The sequence below is a fragment of the Puma concolor genome, chromosome B1, assembly GCF_028749965.1.
Source record: "Puma concolor isolate L17-30 chromosome B1, mPumCon1.1.hap2, whole genome shotgun sequence".
Taxonomy (NCBI): Eukaryota; Metazoa; Chordata; class Mammalia; order Carnivora; family Felidae; genus Puma; species Puma concolor.
Genome location: NC_141670.1, coordinates 121,181,412 through 121,199,958, shown reverse-complemented (window position 1 = coordinate 121,199,958; position 18,547 = coordinate 121,181,412). Strand labels below are relative to the sequence as shown.

The 18,547-nt window shown below is 42.3% G+C and overlaps 1 protein-coding gene and 1 long non-coding RNA gene across 3 annotated transcripts in view; one reads left to right on the top strand and one right to left on the bottom strand.

The window, feature by feature from the left end:
• The window catches only part of SLC39A8 (solute carrier family 39 member 8), an 80,211-nt gene extending 62,968 nt beyond the window's left edge, over nt 1-17,243 (bottom strand). The window contains exons 1-2 of one of the 2 annotated variants that reach the window (XM_086704501.1): nt 16,994-17,243; nt 15,768-16,246 (exon numbers count right to left, since the gene is read on the bottom strand). In XM_086704501.1, coding sequence (XP_086560627.1) covers nt 15,768-15,986 — 219 coding nt within the window. In that variant the 5' untranslated portion in view covers nt 15,987-16,246; nt 16,994-17,243. Of the gene's footprint in view, nt 1-15,767; nt 16,247-16,492; nt 16,817-16,993 lie in introns of those variants that run through there. The other variant, XM_086704502.1, reaches the window with a different exon arrangement.
• On the top strand, nt 6,855-12,157 carry LOC147581848 (uncharacterized). Its single transcript, XR_015250327.1, has 3 exons — nt 6,855-7,095; nt 7,196-7,298; nt 12,033-12,157. It is a non-coding gene; the product is annotated as an uncharacterized LOC147581848 (long non-coding RNA).
• Nucleotides 17,244-18,547: the final 1,304 nt, after the last annotated feature.

The window sequence follows — 18,547 nt, the reverse complement described above, 5'->3', positions numbered from 1 at the left end:
AATCTGGAAATGTATGCTTCAAAATATTAAATATTAACAGTGTTTCTCTCTTGGTGATGAAATTATGGGTGATTTTTATTTTTTCCTCTCTGCTTCTCTATATTTGCCAAGTTTTAGACAATGTATGTGTATTCCTGTTCCAATTAGAAAAATAAAGTTAAATCATGGGGAGTTTCTTCAATCTCTTTTTCTAGGTTCCTCCAAATACAATTAAGACAAGCTGGAATTTTTTTATTTTACTAGAGAAAAAGAAACTTTAAAAGCTATGATACACTTTTTAAAAGAGGTTTAAAGACTTTTCTGATTTTACCATAGCTGTTGACACATGTCTCAGACCTGTCCCATCCACATTCAGTTTCTCAAGGCGTCCTTGCCCCTGAAAGCTGGCATGGTATCAGAGCACAGACACTCAGTGTGGATTCTTGACTTTCTAACCCTGACCTGCCTCCAGCTAGCAGGAACCCCCCTACTTTCCATCACCTGTGAGGACAGCCTTCTCCCATTTGCTGCCAGGATCAAAAGTCTTTGGGTCTTGCTGCTCACCAAGGGCCTTCCACTCGGCCCCTTCAGAGATAAGGTGTAGAAGATATGACTGCTCTCCAGTCAGGACTGGGGCAAATGTCACAAGGGTGAGCTCATCCTTCAAAGTCATCTCACCTCTGCATACAAGGAATGACTTAATCCACCCCAGCCCCAATATTATGAAAAATCTTTAGGGCAGTAGGTCTCAAGACGTCATCCAGGCACCCCTACAGATTACCAAAACCCTTTCAGAGAATGTGTAAGGTAAAACTTATTTTTATAATAATATCAAGACTGCATTTTCATTTTTTTATGAGTGAACAATGGCTATTCCAGAAGCTATGTGACATATGTCACAACAAATTGAATACAGGAGCATATATCAGAATATACCTATCTTCTAAGCCACATGTTAAGGAGATTTACAAAAATGTAAAACAATGCCATTCTTCTCACTAATTTTTTGTCATGAAAAATACAATTATGTTTTCATTAAAAACTGCTAATATAGTATGGGCTTATTAATGTTATTTTTAATATATTAAATATTTAAAATTCTTCTCAACATTAATTTCTATAATGGTATATATCAATAGATATAAACCACATATACTGAAGGTCTTTGGTGTTCTCAATAATTTTTAAGAGTACAAAAGAGTACAAACTTGAGTCTGGCACATAAGACTGACACATAGGCCTCCAGATACCACTTAATTGACAAGTTGGGAGCTTCTAATTGATCTTACCTAATATACCTCTCACCCTATTTATCCTACATCCCCATAAGATTGCTTCTATTGAAACAGTGCCACTGTCACTCTTCTACTCAAACAGCTCCCCACACAAAAATAAAAAACTTTCCTTCTGCCAAGCATCTAAAGTCCTAACACAGAAGAGCTTCAATTGCCTGTCTCCAATCTTCCTACTGCCTTTACCATCCTCCAAAAGCATACTGGAACTCTCTATTCTGATTTATTTTATTTTATTTTTATTATTTTTTAATGCTTTTATTTATTTCTTGAGAAAGAGAAAGAGAGAGAGAGAGAGAGAGAGAGAGAGCACATGAGCAGGGGAGGGGCAGACAGAGAGGGAGACAGAGGATCCCAAGGGGCTCCGAGCTGTCAGCACAGAGTCTGATGCAGGGCTTGAACCCACAAACCGTGAGATCATGACCTGAGCCGGAGGCAGACACTTAACTGACTGAGCCACTCAGGTGCCCCAAACTCTTTATTCTAAATAAAAAGTTTTAACAAGTCTTGTATTGGGACTTTGCATGCCCCATGATCCCTACCTAAAATTCTGATACATATCCCTTCAAAGTATCCAACTCCTATCTGTCCTGACCTTTGGCCCCCACCTCCGCTGATTAATACTGCATGCTCACCAGACTCTTAACGCCCGTGGTATTTTTTGGTTAGCACTTACAGTGTGCTTCTTTGTATTATCATCTGTTCATGAAAATGGATATCTCTTTAGTAAGATCACATGAAGATCTCGAAAGGATAGATGTAGTCCTTTTATATCTTCTTCAATCCCTAATAAGGCTTTGGACCATCTAAGACTCTCAATTTATAACAATCACATATTTGACAGATTAAAGAAAGGGAGGATGGATTAAAAAAATTGGAAACTACTCGTGCACATAGTATCTGAGTATAATTCTGAGAAATACAACTCAATAACCTGAAAGTCATTTACCAGTTATTCACCTCTGAAGAGCCAAATTTTCCAATCATAAGTTTCTCTGCTATGCCATGAAACTTTTCCGGAATCAGTTCGGTGTGGCCCTGATACTACAAATAAGCTATACTAACACCAACTTTTCCAACTTGTCCTAAGAACTATAACTATAAGCCATGGAGAAAATCCAAGTCTAAATGAGAAAAAAAAAATTTTTTTACAAAATTCAGAAATTAGAAGAAATAAAAGCTTTATTATTTCCTTCTCTGATGCTATACAGGTTACACTTTAACATACTATTTCTTTTATACTATTTTAAAATTTTGTCTGCACCAAATAAAGGAATTGCTAGTTTGCCTTGAATCAAATGAGACATTTAGGTTGATTTAAGAAGTTATTTTAGGGGTGCCTGGGTGGCTCAGTTGGTTGGGCATCAGACTTCAGCTCAGGTCATGATCTCATGGTCTGTGAGTTCGAGCCTCGCGTCAGGCTCTGTGCTGATAGCTCAAAGCCTGGAGCCTGCAGCATATTCTGTGTCCCTCTCTTGCTCTGCTCCTCCCCCACTCATAGTCTCTCTCTCTCTCTCTCTCTCTCTCTCTCTCTCTCTCTTTGACTCAAGAATAAATAAAACAGGGGCGCCTGGGTGGCGCAGTCGGTTAAGCGTCCGACTTCAACCAGGTCACGATCTCGCGGTCTGTGAGTTCGAGCCCCGCGTCGGGCTCTGGGCTGATGGCTCAGAGCCTGGAGCCTGTTTCAGATTCTGTGTCTCCCTCTCTCTCTGCCCCTCCCCCGTTCATGCTCTGTCTCTCTCTGTCCCAAAAATAAATAAACGTTGGGGAAAAAAAAAAAAAGAATAAATAAAACATAAAATTTTTTTTAAAAAGTTATTTTAGTATGTTAGTATAAAATTTGGTGTTAAAATGTTGGAGCTATTCATTCATTCAACAAATATTTTCTGAATACCTACTAAATGCCGGATACTATGCTAGTTACAGAAAGAGAGAAAGTGACTGAAATGAACCCGATTCCTAAACTCCGAGGTCTTACAGACTATTGCAGGGCCTAGATATAAATATAAATAACTACAGTATGGCCTGGTAAGTGTTAGGGTGTGGAGAAAGGATAATTAACCCACCCGAAAGTATTGGGATTGTCAGAGGCTTCCAAGAGAAAGCAATTATCTAAGCTGAGATGTGAAGGAAAAAGGAGAAATAAGGTTGGAGAAATACAGGGGTAGGAATATATACTGCAGGGTCTTGAATATCAGGTGAATTAGATTTTATTCTACCAGTAATGAGAAGCCATTTAAGGAGGGTGCAATGATCAAATTTGCATATTAGAGATGAAATCTGGCAGGAATGTGGAGCATAGGAAGGGACACGGGGCAGGACTGGATGCAGCGGCAGCAAGAGAAACAGGGCAGACATGTATTGAGCACTTGCAGCATGCCAGGCACATGACAGAATGGCAAGATACAATAACTCATTTAATCTCCACAACAATCCCATAAAATAGGTAAAATTATCCCTATCAGACTAAAGAGAACCCTGGAGTTTAGAAAGATTGAGTCAGAACCATGTTGACCTTACTGCGACAGGACTTATGTGCATTTGCAATAAGGGGGTAGGGGTTTCAAGAATAACATCCAGTTTTTCAACGTAGTCAACCAACCAAGCAGACGGCGATGCTGATCACTGAGACTGGCAGAATGGAATTACCAGGAGGCTGTGATGGAGAAAGGATAGAGTTGATGAGCTCCACCTGGATTAGGTTTAGACCTGCTGAGCTGGGGACGGGAGAGGACTGCACATCAATCGGCAACAGGATGTGCCAGGCTAAACCTCAAGAGAGAAATCTGGACCCAGCCAGATTAGGGAGTATGTATTAGATTAGTATGTTAGTATCTAGGGAGCATCTACGAACAGGTGAAAACTTCAGTTGGAGGACAGATGGACATTATGTGGAGGGAGTGTGTAAAATCAAAAGGAAGAGGACTTGAGGTAGAACCCTGAGGAACATCAATACTTAAAAGACGAGCAAAGAACACTGAAATTGAAAAGAAGCAGAAAGAGAGGTAAGAAAATCAAAGCACACATAGTCACAGGCAAGGAAAGGGTGTGTTTCACCTGGGAAGCACCCATTGTATTTAGCAGTAAGAAGGTTCTGGGTGATGTCCTGCAGAGTAATTTCATGAAAGCATTAGGGACAGAGCCCACAGTGCGCTGTGGAGTGACTGGAAGGTGAGAAAGCGGAATGGCAATTCAAATATTTCCACTGGCCCATTATATACAGAAAGCAGTGCATAAACACCGTGAGATATTCAGGGAATTCACAGCACAGGGGCCCCAGTAACATAGCATCTGCCCAAAACTGGCACAGTGGAGAAGAAACAGGCATTCAGACTTGGAATGTCTGTTCTCCAAGACAAATATGGATACTTGGTGACTTTTGCCAAATGACTTATTTGTGTCTCAGTTTCTAGGCAAACTGGTATGTCTTAATTCTCCCCCAATACTGTTTTGAGTCTAATGCCAATAATCAGAAAATAACATTGCAAGGTTGAAAAATAGCTGTGAAGGAATTAACATCAGGTTTTAGAGCTAGCCCTGACTGTTGCAGAGACAACTTCAGCGGGGAAAAATAATAATAATAATAATAATTTTTTTCTTGTTTTCTGAACAAGAGTAATATCAGCAGAGAACACCTTCCTGCTTCAAACAATTGTACAGTTCCCAGTGACTTCAAGAAGCTCGCATCAATTCTACCTTGACATCCAGGCACATAGATGAAAGTATGGGACACTTGACATTTCGGAAAATCAAGCAGGTCGTCCGTGGGATGATATTCTTCAGCACGAGGAACAAAATGGAAAGAGCATAGGTTTTGAAGTCCAGTGCCTCTGGAATAGAATCCTCACTCTGCCACTTCTGAGCTCTGACTCTGAGTGACGTATTTATCCTAGCTAAGACTGGCTTTCCTCATGGGAATACCTAGAACTCTTATCCTGTGAGATTAGGAGGGTTAATGGGATGACGTATAAGGAAGTACCGAGCACAGTGCCTGGCACATGATAAGTACTCCATAAATGTTAACCTCATTCCTATTAGAACACAACCTACTTCCTCTCCTAGAGTGAAGGTCCTACCCAGAATATTTCTTTAACTGGCATTCATCCCACGATTAAGAATAGAGCCGGGGCGCCTGGGTGGCTCAGTCGGTTGGGCGTCCTACTTCAGCTCAGGTCATGATATCGCAGTTTGTGACTTCAAGCCCCGCGTCGGGCTCTGTGCTGACAGCTCAGAGTCTGGAGCCTGTTTCAGATTCTGTGTCTCCTCCTCTCTCTGCCCCTTCCATGCTTGTGCTCTGTCTCTGTCTCTCAATAACAAATAAACGTTAAAAAAAAATTTTTTTTAAATAGAGCCAATGTGTAGCTTTTCTTATTAAGGTGTGTAGGTGAAGTAAGCAAAGACTATCCCTAAATTCTGAGATCTCTGCTCCTAAAGAAAATGGTAGAGCATCATGATTTGATATATAAATTCAATTGCCTGGTATCATCAATAGCATGCATTTTTTAACAAAAGAGGCTGTGTGTTTTCTAGCACACGTGTTCAACATTCGCACGAAGCAGGATCTGTGACCCAGCTCAGAATCAGCCTACTGATTTTATCATTCCCTTTCATACGAAGTTTGAGCTACCTCTCGTGCCAAACTTATCCCAGGGAGACCAAAGTAGCCCCTGTTCTCTTACCTGCTTTCCAACTAACAAGGCCAGCTAGACATGAAGGACCCTGGATTCTGTCCGCTTATAAAACCCATACAGAGATCCTGAAGTAAATCTACACTTAAAACCGCAATTAGATCAATTTCTAGAAATACACCATGCACTCCCAACCATTCACATTTCAGTATGATGTAAATGCTGGATAAAAACAATACAACACAGCCTCAGCAGAACTCTGGAGGAGAAGAAATATTCATTAACTTCAACGCACATTGAAACACTCAATATTATTTCTTTAGCCTATACACCAAAGGCTTACATTTTTTGGAATTTATCCCCAGTGTTCGATAAAAGGGAAGCAGAAGCAAACAGTCAAAGACTTTCTCAAGGTAAGAGCTGTCATGGAAACTAACACTGAAACCAAAGTCAATGGACTGACATACTTCCTACTGAGCTTTTAGGACTGGCATATTTCTCATTGAACTTTTCATTTCATTAATCCTTACTGTCTTTTTATAGCAGTGCTTTCCTCTGTAAGTTGACCGACACTAGGGTGCTCAGGCCTCCAGCGAAAGACAATTTTGTTAAGAACAGTTATCACTATATCAAGTAACACAGTATTATAAAGTATGCATTGAGCATATGTTCGAGCCAGGCATGACGCTAAATGTTCTACATGTATTTCTTTATTTGTTATTCATTATTTGGAGTAACATAGGTAATGGGAAAAAAATTTTATTTGAGTTACTACATATAATGCGCTGAAGATAGAAGTGCCTAAAATATAGTAATTGCTCAATAAATGTTATTATTGTTTTTATATTTTAGTTCAAACAACCATCCTATGAGTACAGTTCATTTTTTTTTTTTTTTCAGTTCACAGATGTAAAAACTAAGGATTAAGGAGGTTAAGGACTTTCCTGTGATTCCCCAGGTAATAAGTGACAAATTAGAATTTCAGCCCAGGTCTGTTTGATTCCAGAGGCCAAATTGTTAACCATTATGTTGTATTCTCTACTATAGTTAGAGATCTAAGAAGCTCACCAAATAAATCGATGACAACTCTGGATTATTTTTGAGCTAGGTTCATAGAACTAAAGCTTTAGAGGCCTTATCAAGGCACACCTGTTTTTTGTTCTCTAGCCATTCAGTTAGTCATAAAAAAAGTCAAGGTATTAAATACTTGGACTTGCAAGGCATAATACTACTTTTCAGGTTAACACCTTTGATCTAGATTCACAGATTTTTGTTTTTGTTCTCCTTAAACTCCAGGCCAAGAAAAACAACAGAGGATCTTTGGAAGGAGACAGAAACCAACTGAAACAAGGCTCCATTCTGGAGATTTTCTATGCTCCCAAATCCCTCCATCACAAAGGTAATTCAATGATAGTTTCATTTCTTTATAAATCTCAAGACTCGGCAAACTCATTTGCCCCTGAAATAGACAACTGGGAATAGTTTGAGAATAAATTAATTAGCTTCAATTACAAGCAGGAACCTACTGTTATCTAGAGTTGGGAATGGGAAAACTTTCTGAAAACTATAGTTTCTTTGGTGGTCTACAGTTTAGTAACATTCTTTTTTTAAATAAATTGCATTGTAAATGACCCCAATATTAACTGTTTGCCCTTAGCAATATGGATAGTCCCTTGAGGAAATGCCACTCTGAATATAAGTGACTTACAAACTCTTATTACCAACCTCAATAAGCTGCCTTTATATAGGGCTGCTTCTCTTTTCCTTGAAGAATATCAATCCCTCTCAACCTCAGGCCTTATTTTCCATTCCTATTTATATTCCTGTTTTTCTCCCCCAATCTCTACTACTACAACCAAAAGAAACTGATCACATAGAGGACTCAAATGTACATGAAATTTAGTGTACATTAAATTTAAAACCCTTAAGTTTAGAAAACTTAAAACAGTCATAGTTGAAAAACAATGTTTTTTTTTTTTTATGCTTATTTATTTTTGAGAGAGAGAGAGAGTACACGAGCGAGGGAGGGGCAGAGACAGAGGGAGACACAGAATCTGAAGCAGGCTCCAGACTCTGAGCTGTCAGCACAGAGCCAGATGCAGGGTTCGAACCCAGGAACCATGAGATCATGACCTGAGCTGAAGTCAGATGCTTAACTGACTGAGCCACCCAGGCGCCCCAGCAATGGGTTTTTATGACAGGGAAATGAAGTCCCTGCACCTCAGCATATCCCAAGATAGGTATGATCAGGAAGCAGGATATGGCATGAATCCTGGGAAGCATCAAAACTGCAAATCTCCCCACCCAGCTACTCTACTGTGAGCAAGGAATAAAGATCTATCCCCAGTAAGGAAAAAAGTTTACCTCTGCCCTCTCCTGCTAACTGCAGCATTGACCTGCCTACAGCCAGAGTTAATCATTCTGCTCACCTACTCTTCCCTCATTGCTTCAACTCCTTCCTAGCACCTTGGCACAAACCACTTTCTGCAGCGCTGTGCAGCCAGCAAGGCAGTTGCTTCACAGGCACCTAAAGGAGGATCTACCCTCTCAACTGCCAGAAGAGAGAGTAAATTCATTGCCAGAATCCTTCTAGAGTAAAAGTGAAAACAGCACTGAAAGTTTTAACAGGAGGCATAGGTGTTTCTCTCCTACTCGGAGTCTATCCCTATAGGAAAACACAAGTTGATTAATATGCCTTTCAGAGGGAAGACTTAAAACTCAGAATTAGGAAAACTATTGCTGCCAAAATATTTTCTCCGAGAAAAATTCATCATATAAGAAAGAATCAAGGACAATTTCATTCTATAAAAGAATTCATGTTGCCCACAGGAAAGTCCATCCTGTGGTTAATAGTACGAGACACATTTGATACAAGCAGATGTTCAATCAACAAATATTTTAGAAACTGATCCAGATATGCAAACTTATCCAAAAGGAGAATTTACTGATTTGTAACTCCTCCCTGAAACGTTTCCCAAAATGATGATCCTTCACCCTTTCTTTTTTTTTAAATTTTTGTTATTGTTTATTTATTCTTTGAGAGACAGACAGACAGTGCGTGAGCAGGGGAGGGGCAGATAGGGAGGGAGACACAGAATCTGAAGCAGGCTCCAGGCTCTGAGCTGTCAGCACAGAGCCCGATGCAGGGCTTGAATTCACGAACGGTGAGATCATGACCTGAGCCGAAGTCGGTCACTCAACCAACTGAGCCACCCAGGCACCCCCTTCACCCTTTGAAACTAGTAGCACATGCTGGGGCGCCTGGGTGGCTCAGTCACCTAAGCACCCAGCTCTTGATTTCAGTTTAAGTCATGATCTCACATAGTGGGATTGAGCCCTGCATCAGGCTTCACACGGGGCATGGGGCCTGCTTAAGATTCCCTCTCACCTCTCTCTCTGCCCCTCCCCCGCCCATTCTCACTCTCTCTCTCTCTCTCTCAAAAATTAAAAATAAGAAAAATAAACTAGTAGCACATGCTATCACCAGTCTTCATATGACAGTTAACCACAGACAGCTTAGTGATATCTCTCACCATATTTGCCTTAGCGATTACTTAACTACACAGTTTGCCTTCTTTACCTTTCACATCTTATTTATTTAGATTATAAGCTCTCTGAGGAAAAGGACTCATTATCACCACTGTAGTTTCTATACTCTTGGCACAGTTCCCTTCAAGTGACTAAGCAATGGATAAGCTGATAAGTGATCAATGATGAGTAACTTCTACTCACAATTCAAAATCTGAGGTAATAGTGGCCCAGGGTAGAGAGAGTATGATTTCCAAGACCATAATTCAAAAAATCCACTATCCCATAGCGTTGAGGATTGCCTGAGGTTCTACCACTTTCCATGTGACACCAGGTGAGTTACTTAATCTTTCTGTACCACGTTTTTCTCATGTGGAAAATGAAGATAATAATGGTGCCATTATCGTAGGGTTGGGAGTATGAAATGTGATAATACAAATAAACTGGCTAAGAGTTATGGCACATAGTACAAGACAAATAAATTCCTAGACACAATTATTTATGTTTTGTACAAAAGGGTTCGTGTGACTCTTAGAGTAGTTAAATATGGAAAGAATGAAGGGCATTTTCCTGGACAGATTCCAATCATACCTGGCAAAGAAGCAAACTAAATTCTTGACATCACAGTCAAATGAATTACGAGTGTCCTTCGTTTTCCCAAAACCTCTAGGAAACAATGATTTAACTGTACTCTGTCAACTTAAATGAGAGTGATGTAATAGATCAGAATAGGTACATTGTCTTAAAGGAAAAGCAACCAGAGACCTAAATGCAACCTCGCCCTCTGTCCCGCCCTTCATTTCTCACCTGAACGAGCAGGCTAGAAGGCATTCCTAGAAGACTTACCCCAGCCATTTCTCAGAACACAAAAGCCAAAAGAACAGATGTTCTTTCTCTCCTCCATTCATGTCAGCGGTTCCCACAACCTCCCTCATCTAACCTACCATGACCCCCACCCCAGGAAAAAGTACAATAGAACAAACTATGCATACAATACATATGTCATGAACACACACACACACACACACACACACACACACACACACACCACACACCACTAGCCAGGCCATCCACTGAAATAAAAGGCCTACAGTTACCTCACTGCTTCTCCCTCTGGCATCATTAGGCCAGAAACTAATGAAGGAAAAGATTTAACAATAGTTAAATGACACAACAGGCAAAAGATTGAAGTAGAAGATATTTATTTGGGGGCACTTTTATTGCCTGCTTTTCTGCAAGACGTAGGGTCTTTATGCTACCTCCCGACTGTCTCCAGGCCCACACAGTCATTACATCTCTTGCAAACCACCACAGTCTCCTCCTTCATTCTGTCTTGGCCCGACCCAACACATTCCACACTCTCATGCGGAAGGATTTTCTGAAAACACAAGGCTGATCCTGTTACACTTTTGTTTGCAATTCTTTAATTACACATGTCATGCTGCGGTGCATTGTGGTTATGTATGCATATGTCATACCTCCCTCAATAAACTGTAACGTCATGGGAAAGCCCAAACTATTTTACCTATATTAAACAATCTTCACTCATTCACTCAAAAAATAGGTAATACATATGTGTTACATACCAAGCACTACACTAGCCCCTAGAGATGAGTCAGGTCCTTCCCTTCAATTTGTTTACAATCATGTGTGTATTGTAACTCATGATGTTATTTACATATTATAATATAATTGCAACATAGAATATATTATGATTGCATAGGCACCGATTAACATAGGATCATAGAAAGGTTCCTACTAAATGCTTGAGCAGATCAAGAAAGGCTTCTCAGAAGCAGTAACGTCTACACCGATACCTGAAGCATCAGCAGATATATAGGGAGAGTGAGGAACTAAGGGAGATCCATTAAGATGAGAATAGCGGCAAAGGACAAGCCTTGAGAAATACACAGGAACCAGATCATAAAAGGGGTTAAGCCACATTAAAGTGTTTGAAGTTTATCTTGAAGGAATTTAATTGTTTTAGTAAGATGAGTGATATGATCAGATTTCTACTTTAAAAATGACCACCCTAATTAAAGTATAGTAGTCATTCAAGACATCTGTTAAACACATGAAGAGTTAAATGTAATTAGCATAAAAAAAAACTATTTCAGGAATTCAAAAAAGAGAGAAATCAGTGAATCAGTGCTGGCTGTGATGCCCCAGAGAGGTTTTATGGAGGAGTTCAGCTAGGCTTTTAAGAACATATGATTTTGATAGGGTAATTCAAGGAAAAGAAGGACTTCCTAGTTGGAAACAGGAAGGGTACAAGGAAGATAATTAGCTAGGAAGTGGCTGTGCAAAAGTTTCAGGTGAATTCACAGAAGAGTAACTAGTTTAGTTAAGTGAGTGCCAGGTCTGGAGAGGTAGGATGACATCTCAGGGCCAACCTAGAGGCACAGGGCCTTGAATGCCAGGCTCAGGATTTAAACTTCACCAGCAAAGAGAAGGCTCATGGCTGAGTTTTAAAAGGAGAGATGCATACTCCAAGTGTTGCATTAGGAAGATTGTATACGAATTGGAAGAGGTTTAAAAACAAAGTTCAGGGGGGGCATCTGGGTGGTTCAGTGGGTTAAGCATCTGACTCTTGATTTCGTCTCAGGTCATGATCTCGAAGTTTGCAGAATCTAACCACTGCTAGGAATGAAGCCTGCTTGGGATTCTCTCCCCCTCACTCTCTGTCCCCCCTCTCCCCCCGCTTGCATGCTGGAGCTTGCCCTCTCTCTCTCAAAATAAATAAATAAACATCTAAAATAAAAAACAAGGGGCTTCTGGATGGCTCAGTCTGTTAAGCGTCTGATTTCCACTCTGGTTATGATCTCGTAGTTCATGAATTCGAGCCCCGCATGGGGCTCTGTGCTAACAGCTCGGAGCCTGCAGCCTGCTTCAGATTCTGTGTCTCCCTGTCTCTCTGCCCCTCCCCTGCTCATACTCTGTCTCTCTCTCTTCCTCAAAAATAAATAAAACATTAAAAAATATTTTTTTAAATACAAAAACAAACAAGGTTCAGGCAACTAGGTATAGGAATGTGAAAGGAAAAATAAAAGTGGGAGTTTTCTGTGAGGAAAAAAACAAAAAGTTAAGAGAGAGAAGTAAAACATAAGGTTGAGTGATGGATGAAACAAATTCACCTCACATGCCAAAGTCCCACACCCACTCCCTCATTTCCAACACTCCTACTATCCCTCCCTGGGTGACTGATTTATCTGAAAAGAGTCATTTCCTGAAGCTTAGTGTTATCATTTGGAGGATGAGAGTCTTCCTTTTTATCATGCTGTTTAGGTAGTATCTACAGCTAAGAACTAGGAGGTGAGGTTTTTTTGAAGAGAAAATTAAAAGAAAAGAACACCTGGAGAATGAGAGTGAACACTGGAACAAAGAAAAGGTCCCACTAAGGCCATTCTTAAATCCCCTAAATCAAATCACCCAGGATATTCATTCAGTTGGGGTGCCCCTGCTTTTTTGGGGGGGGGATAGTTTTGTGTACTTTTTTTTTTTGAGAGAGAAAGTGAGAGAGAGTGGAGGAAGGGTAGAAGGGAGAGGAAGAGAGAGAGAAAGAGAAGAGAGAGAAAATCCCAAGCAGGCTCCACACCCCGCATGGGGCCAGATATGGGGCTGGATCTCACCAACTGTGAGATCATGACCTGAGCCGAAATCAAGAGTCAGACACTTAACCGACTAAGCCACCCAGGCGCCCCTTGGGGTGCCCTTGTTTATTGTAGGAACTCCCCGAGATAGATCAGACTTACACCCAGTCATGGCGCCCCAGAGACTCATTCATGTCCCAGGTCCCTCCCCTCGCTGTCTGGGTTGCCTATTCCACCTGCTCTTTATACCCCCAGTAACCATAAGCAGCAGAAGGAGAAACTCAATTGTTCCATTGTCTCCAGTTTAAACTCAGATCACTTTGGTCTCCCAAAGCAACAACTTAATTTAATAGTACTTAAGGATGTGGGAAAAAATATTAGAAAACCTTCCAAAATTGTCTATCCAACCTCCAGCATACAGTAGTCTATGACTTGAGAAAAGCCTACCTAAGAAACATCACAGCCCCCATCCAAAGAGCAAAGCCATTTGTAAATAAATCTCTTAGAAGACTGAATAAATCCCTGGCTCATCAAAATAAATTCTATTTTCTCAGCCTTTTTCAAAGTCAGAAAGTCAAGCTTCTCACAACAGGTTCATGTATTATTTATTCTACTTCATTGTAGGTGAGGAAACTGAAGATACATTCTTTAAGACAGAGATATTAATGGCTCTAACTTTTGTTCCAGACTGGATGGTGTCCTGCTAGAATGGATATGAATGCCAGCAGATTAACAGATTCTCAGGAATGGCATTTCATCTGTCACCATTTAACGGATGACTATTGTTTTCTTTAGGACTTTTTAGAACATCAAGTTGATGTGTGTTAGGCCTGACTACATGATAAACCTTCCTCAGCTTCCCTTTGTTTCCAAAGTAATTACGGGCTTCTTCATGTCTCTTTTTGATGCCCACGAAGGCCATAATGAAGGTAGTTAAATATGCAAACATGGAAACAAGAAACAAGGTGTCAATGTACATATAATTTACTTATTGAGGCATCTGACTTACTCATAAACTGGGATCATACTGCTAATAAAGTTAACTGATTTTCCTAAATAATCCAGGCATATTCTCCAGTGTCTTTGCCAACAGATGGCTCAGGGGTCTTTTGTCACTTTATAATTCATCTACACCTCCAGACACTACAAGATAAGGAGATAATTTAAATCAAAACAATGTGTGGGCCACAGATATGCAGCTGCAAGTGAAATCCTGAAGCTTCTTTCTAAGCATATGACCCACCACTCCTACTCCTACCTAGAAATACTTTAGTCAGCTGTTTCCCCTAATTGAAAAGAAGAGACTGCAACTAGACAAAAAGTACTGAGGAAGGTGTTTGCTTTATTTTCTGAAATATCTATATACTATGGAGGCATTTCAGTTTTCTAACATGTAAGTTCTCAGACACTAAACCAAATGTAATGTCATGCCAGAAATGGAACTATATACACTTTACTAAAGAACATAGGTAAACGGACCACAAAACGCTTCATGGTCAAAGGCAGGCCGCCCTCTGATACCCCATGGCACCAGAAAGTTCTACTTCTTGAACATTGTGTGTTTTAATTGAGGTAAGATATATCTAATAAAAAAGAATGCAAACCTACCTATAGTGGTATTAGCAAGGATTTTACTTGATTAAAGTTTCCCTATCTGACATCCAAGATTAGATACATTGGAAAATGCTAAATTCCCAAGAGTGGAGAATACATAGTATGCAGTATTTCCTAAACATCTCAGAACACAAAAATTTTTTGTAACACAAACTAACACTGCCCATAAGTGACAAACACTATGCAAAATACTGCACACTGCTATTCATCCTCAGTTGTTAGTGGAACAAGAGCAGAAGGGGAAAAAAATCAAGGCACTGAGTTAACTGAATTTTTAGAAGTGGGGAGGAGTTTGGGGAGGATGCTAAAAGCACCCTTTGCCTACCTCACGGTTTTAAGAAATAATCATAGAATATTTATCATGGAAGTGACTAGGAACCTACAACAGCATCCTTTTTGAAATTTACTGATAGGTATGATCTTAAAATTCTCCTAGGTAGCTCATAGCTGTCCTTAAATCGAAGACATTACCAAATGCCTAGCTAATACTGTATATGTACTAAGAAATATATATATTTTTTATTTTGAACGAATATTAGAATCAAACGCTTGACCTGACAAATGACTGAAAACTAAGACTCAATCCAGTTCCGGCACCAACTGGGTATACGATCTTGGTCAAGCCCTCATTGGTTTCCCTATCTCTGTACAACAGACCCTTCAGCTCTGGAGGCCTCATGAAACCTACATAGGAAAGACAACTACAAAGTGTCTCGTCAGCAGTTCTTAGCTGTTAGATGAGGGTGCACCAAGCAACTGTTAATGAGGGTGCCAGGTGAGCCACTATCTTTGCTGGGAAGACTTAAGTACGCCGTTCCAATCTAAAAAGCATCTCATAAAGGTGCTTCCCGCCCTCGACTACTTCATAAACTTTTCTATAAAATGTTATGACCACAAGCGTCTGACCTCGCAGCTCATCAGGCGTAAAACTGCAATTTCTGGCTCCCTCAACAACACCAGCCCTTTAACCCTGGTTCGAGAAGCCCAGTGGGGTGAAAATTAAGTGCCGCCAATCAGATACCGCCCCGCACTTGAAAAATGCCCCGAAAGTCTTCCTCCCTCGCTCTTCCCAAATAAATAGCGTTCCTACACAAATGGAAGTCCATGGGTGTCCGCGGACACTGCAAGGGCCGTACCTGATTGAAGTGCAGCTGCCCGGGCTCCGCGACACCTTCCGCGGGGGCGGCTCCCAGCTGTTCCAGCAGGCGCGCGAGCTGCGCCGCCGACAGGCTGCGATTCGCGCCGAACAGGCTCAGTACATCCTCGCTGAAGGCGAGCCCGGGCCCCGCCGCCGTCCCTCCGATGCCCGCGGCCGCCAGCAGCAGGAGCCCAGCCACCGCCCGGCCCGGGGCCATCCTGGCCGGGGCTGCCTTTCGAGGGCCTGAAACGGGCTGGAGCGCACGGGGACGCGCTGGGCGCACCTGCGCGGGTGCCCAAGAGCCCGCGCGCGATTCAGTTGTCTGCGCGGGTCCGAGTCAGCCGTGACGCGGGCGCCCCTGGTCCTCCGCCGCCTTGGGAAGAGCCGCAGCCCGCGACCTGCGGGGCATTGAAGTGGCAGTGCAGCCGGCGGGCGGGGAGCGATAGGCACAGCGGGCCCCCGGGCCTCCTGGAGAGCCTAAGATAAAGAGGACAAAAGGGGACAGAGATAAAGGCCAGCGGGCCACCGCCGGCCAGCCCCGGGAGCACTGCGTGGCCCGAGCCCTCGAAGGCCCGGCCGGGCGTGGGGCCAACTGCCCCGGAGCCGGGTTTGCAAATGTCCCAGGATTTGCATAGTGTGGTGACACGCTCCTCCCGGATATAAAGCCCCAAACCAAGCAATTGCTTAGGAAGAACTAAAACCACTCGCACGGTAGAACCCCACCTCCTCTTCCTGTCTTGCTGCTAAATTCCCGTAGAGGAAACTTGGAAGGGGTGAGACGGGCAGTCCCCAAGGAGCTGCAGGAAACCGCCCCTTCGAAGTCCTGGGCTTTGCGTCTAAACGGGACCCTCCCTCTCCCAGATCTCTTCTCTGGGCTTGGCAAACTAGCCTGCTAACCTCTCACCTCGCCTGCCTGTCTGTTTCTGTATCTGCGTCTCTGTGTGTGTCCACGTGAGTCTCAGTCTCTTTCTTTCTTTCTCTCTCAACACTGTCTCTGGCTAGTCAGCTCTGAAACTCCGAGATCGGCCCTGCGCCCTTTACAGACAGATAAGAGGCGGGCCCTGTCCCCTCCTCTCTAGCACGTGGTGACACACACACACCCTCCCCTAGCCTGAACTCCCGCGCTCGTCCACGCCGGGGCGCAGGGCCGCTGGCCTTTCCTCTTCGTGTGCACTGCGCATTCCTCTTCCGACCCGGCTCCCCACCCGCACCCTGGGGGGTTACCTGAATGCCACGTCCCTGTCGGCGTCCCCAGCCTCCTTTCTGGTCTCGGTGATCTGTTACCTTGATGAAACCGACTTCCTGGAATAGAGTCAAGAGCCCCATGCATTGTCTAAGAGGTTAGCAGGAATTGCTTTTTTGTCTCACTTCGTAAACTCCGGAGGAAAAAAGGAAACCAAATCTCCAGCGTGGTGGCAGGCTAACTGAGCTTGCACTGCCCAAGCCGGCCCTTCCTGACGCCGCACAGGATATCCGCAGATCAGAATGAATGTTTGTTTGTTCAAATGAGGGTTCAAGAAAAGCTGACTTAGGTGTGAGGTCAACAAGTTTGTGCAAAGTGAAGGCGGTGTTTGGGGACAAAGGTTGTGTCTGGTGGATATAACTGTCCAGAAATAAAGTAAACCTTGATTCCCTGCTACATGGCTAAGTACAATAGGAAGAATTCATAGTGTTCTTGCCTTTCACCGGGGGAGTGCACCGCCTCTTAAATCAGATCTTAGGAGACCCTAAGGGCAGAAAAAGGCAAGGAGATGAGGAATGGGACAAAATCTCCTCTCCCATGAGAAACTTAGATGTGAATGAGAAAAACAGAGACACAGAAAATTCCAGAAGGATGAGGATTTGGGTGGACATAACTGAAGAGCTATCATATGGAAAATGTTTAACTGTATTCTAACTACAGAGAGCAGAAGGCAGCAGTAACAGGGCAAAATTACCAGGAGGACGGTTTCTGTGAAATATAAAGCACAAATGCTTGGGGGGTAGTGATTGCTCCACAACTGAAGGTGTTTCAAACGCACAGGTGAGTGGAAGACAGATTCCTGCCTCAGAGGAATATCAGCAAAATGATCCTGATGCTGTGTCCCTTTCCATTATAAAAATCTAACATTTGTTAGTAATAATTTGTGAAATTACAGAAGGGCAAATATTTCACCCAAGGGCCAGAAGTAAATTCATCATAGTTAAGCTCTTAAATTACACAGATGATGGGATTCTTCAAGATTTTTATCAGATTCTTAAAAAAAAAAAAAAAAAAGTTTATTTATTCAGAGAAAGAGTGGGGAGGGCCAGAGAGAGAGAAAGAGAGAATCTCAAGGAGGGTCCTCACTCTCAGCATGAAGCCTTATGTGGGGCTCAAACTCACAAGCCCACGACCTAAGCCACAATCAAGGGTCAGAGGCTTAACTGACTGAGCCACTCGGGTGCTCAATTTTTATTGGGTTCTTAAGTGTGGTTTGCTACCTATTGTTCCCTTTGGCCTCAATGACTCAAGGTGATTCTTAGAAATTAATGAATGCTCTAGATCGTTTATCCACACCCAAGTTGTTCATTCCCAGCTTGAACTGCAACATTGATGAGATGTTGGATTTTCCATAAATATAAATGGGCTTTAAGTAACATAAAATTTAGGGGTGCCTGAGTGGCTCAGTTGGTTAAGCGTCCAACCCTTGATTTCAACTCAGGTCATGATCCCAAGGTCGTGGGATCAAACCCCAGGTGGGCTCTATGCTAAGCATGAGGCCTGCTTAAGATTCTCTCTCCTTTTCCTTCAGCCCC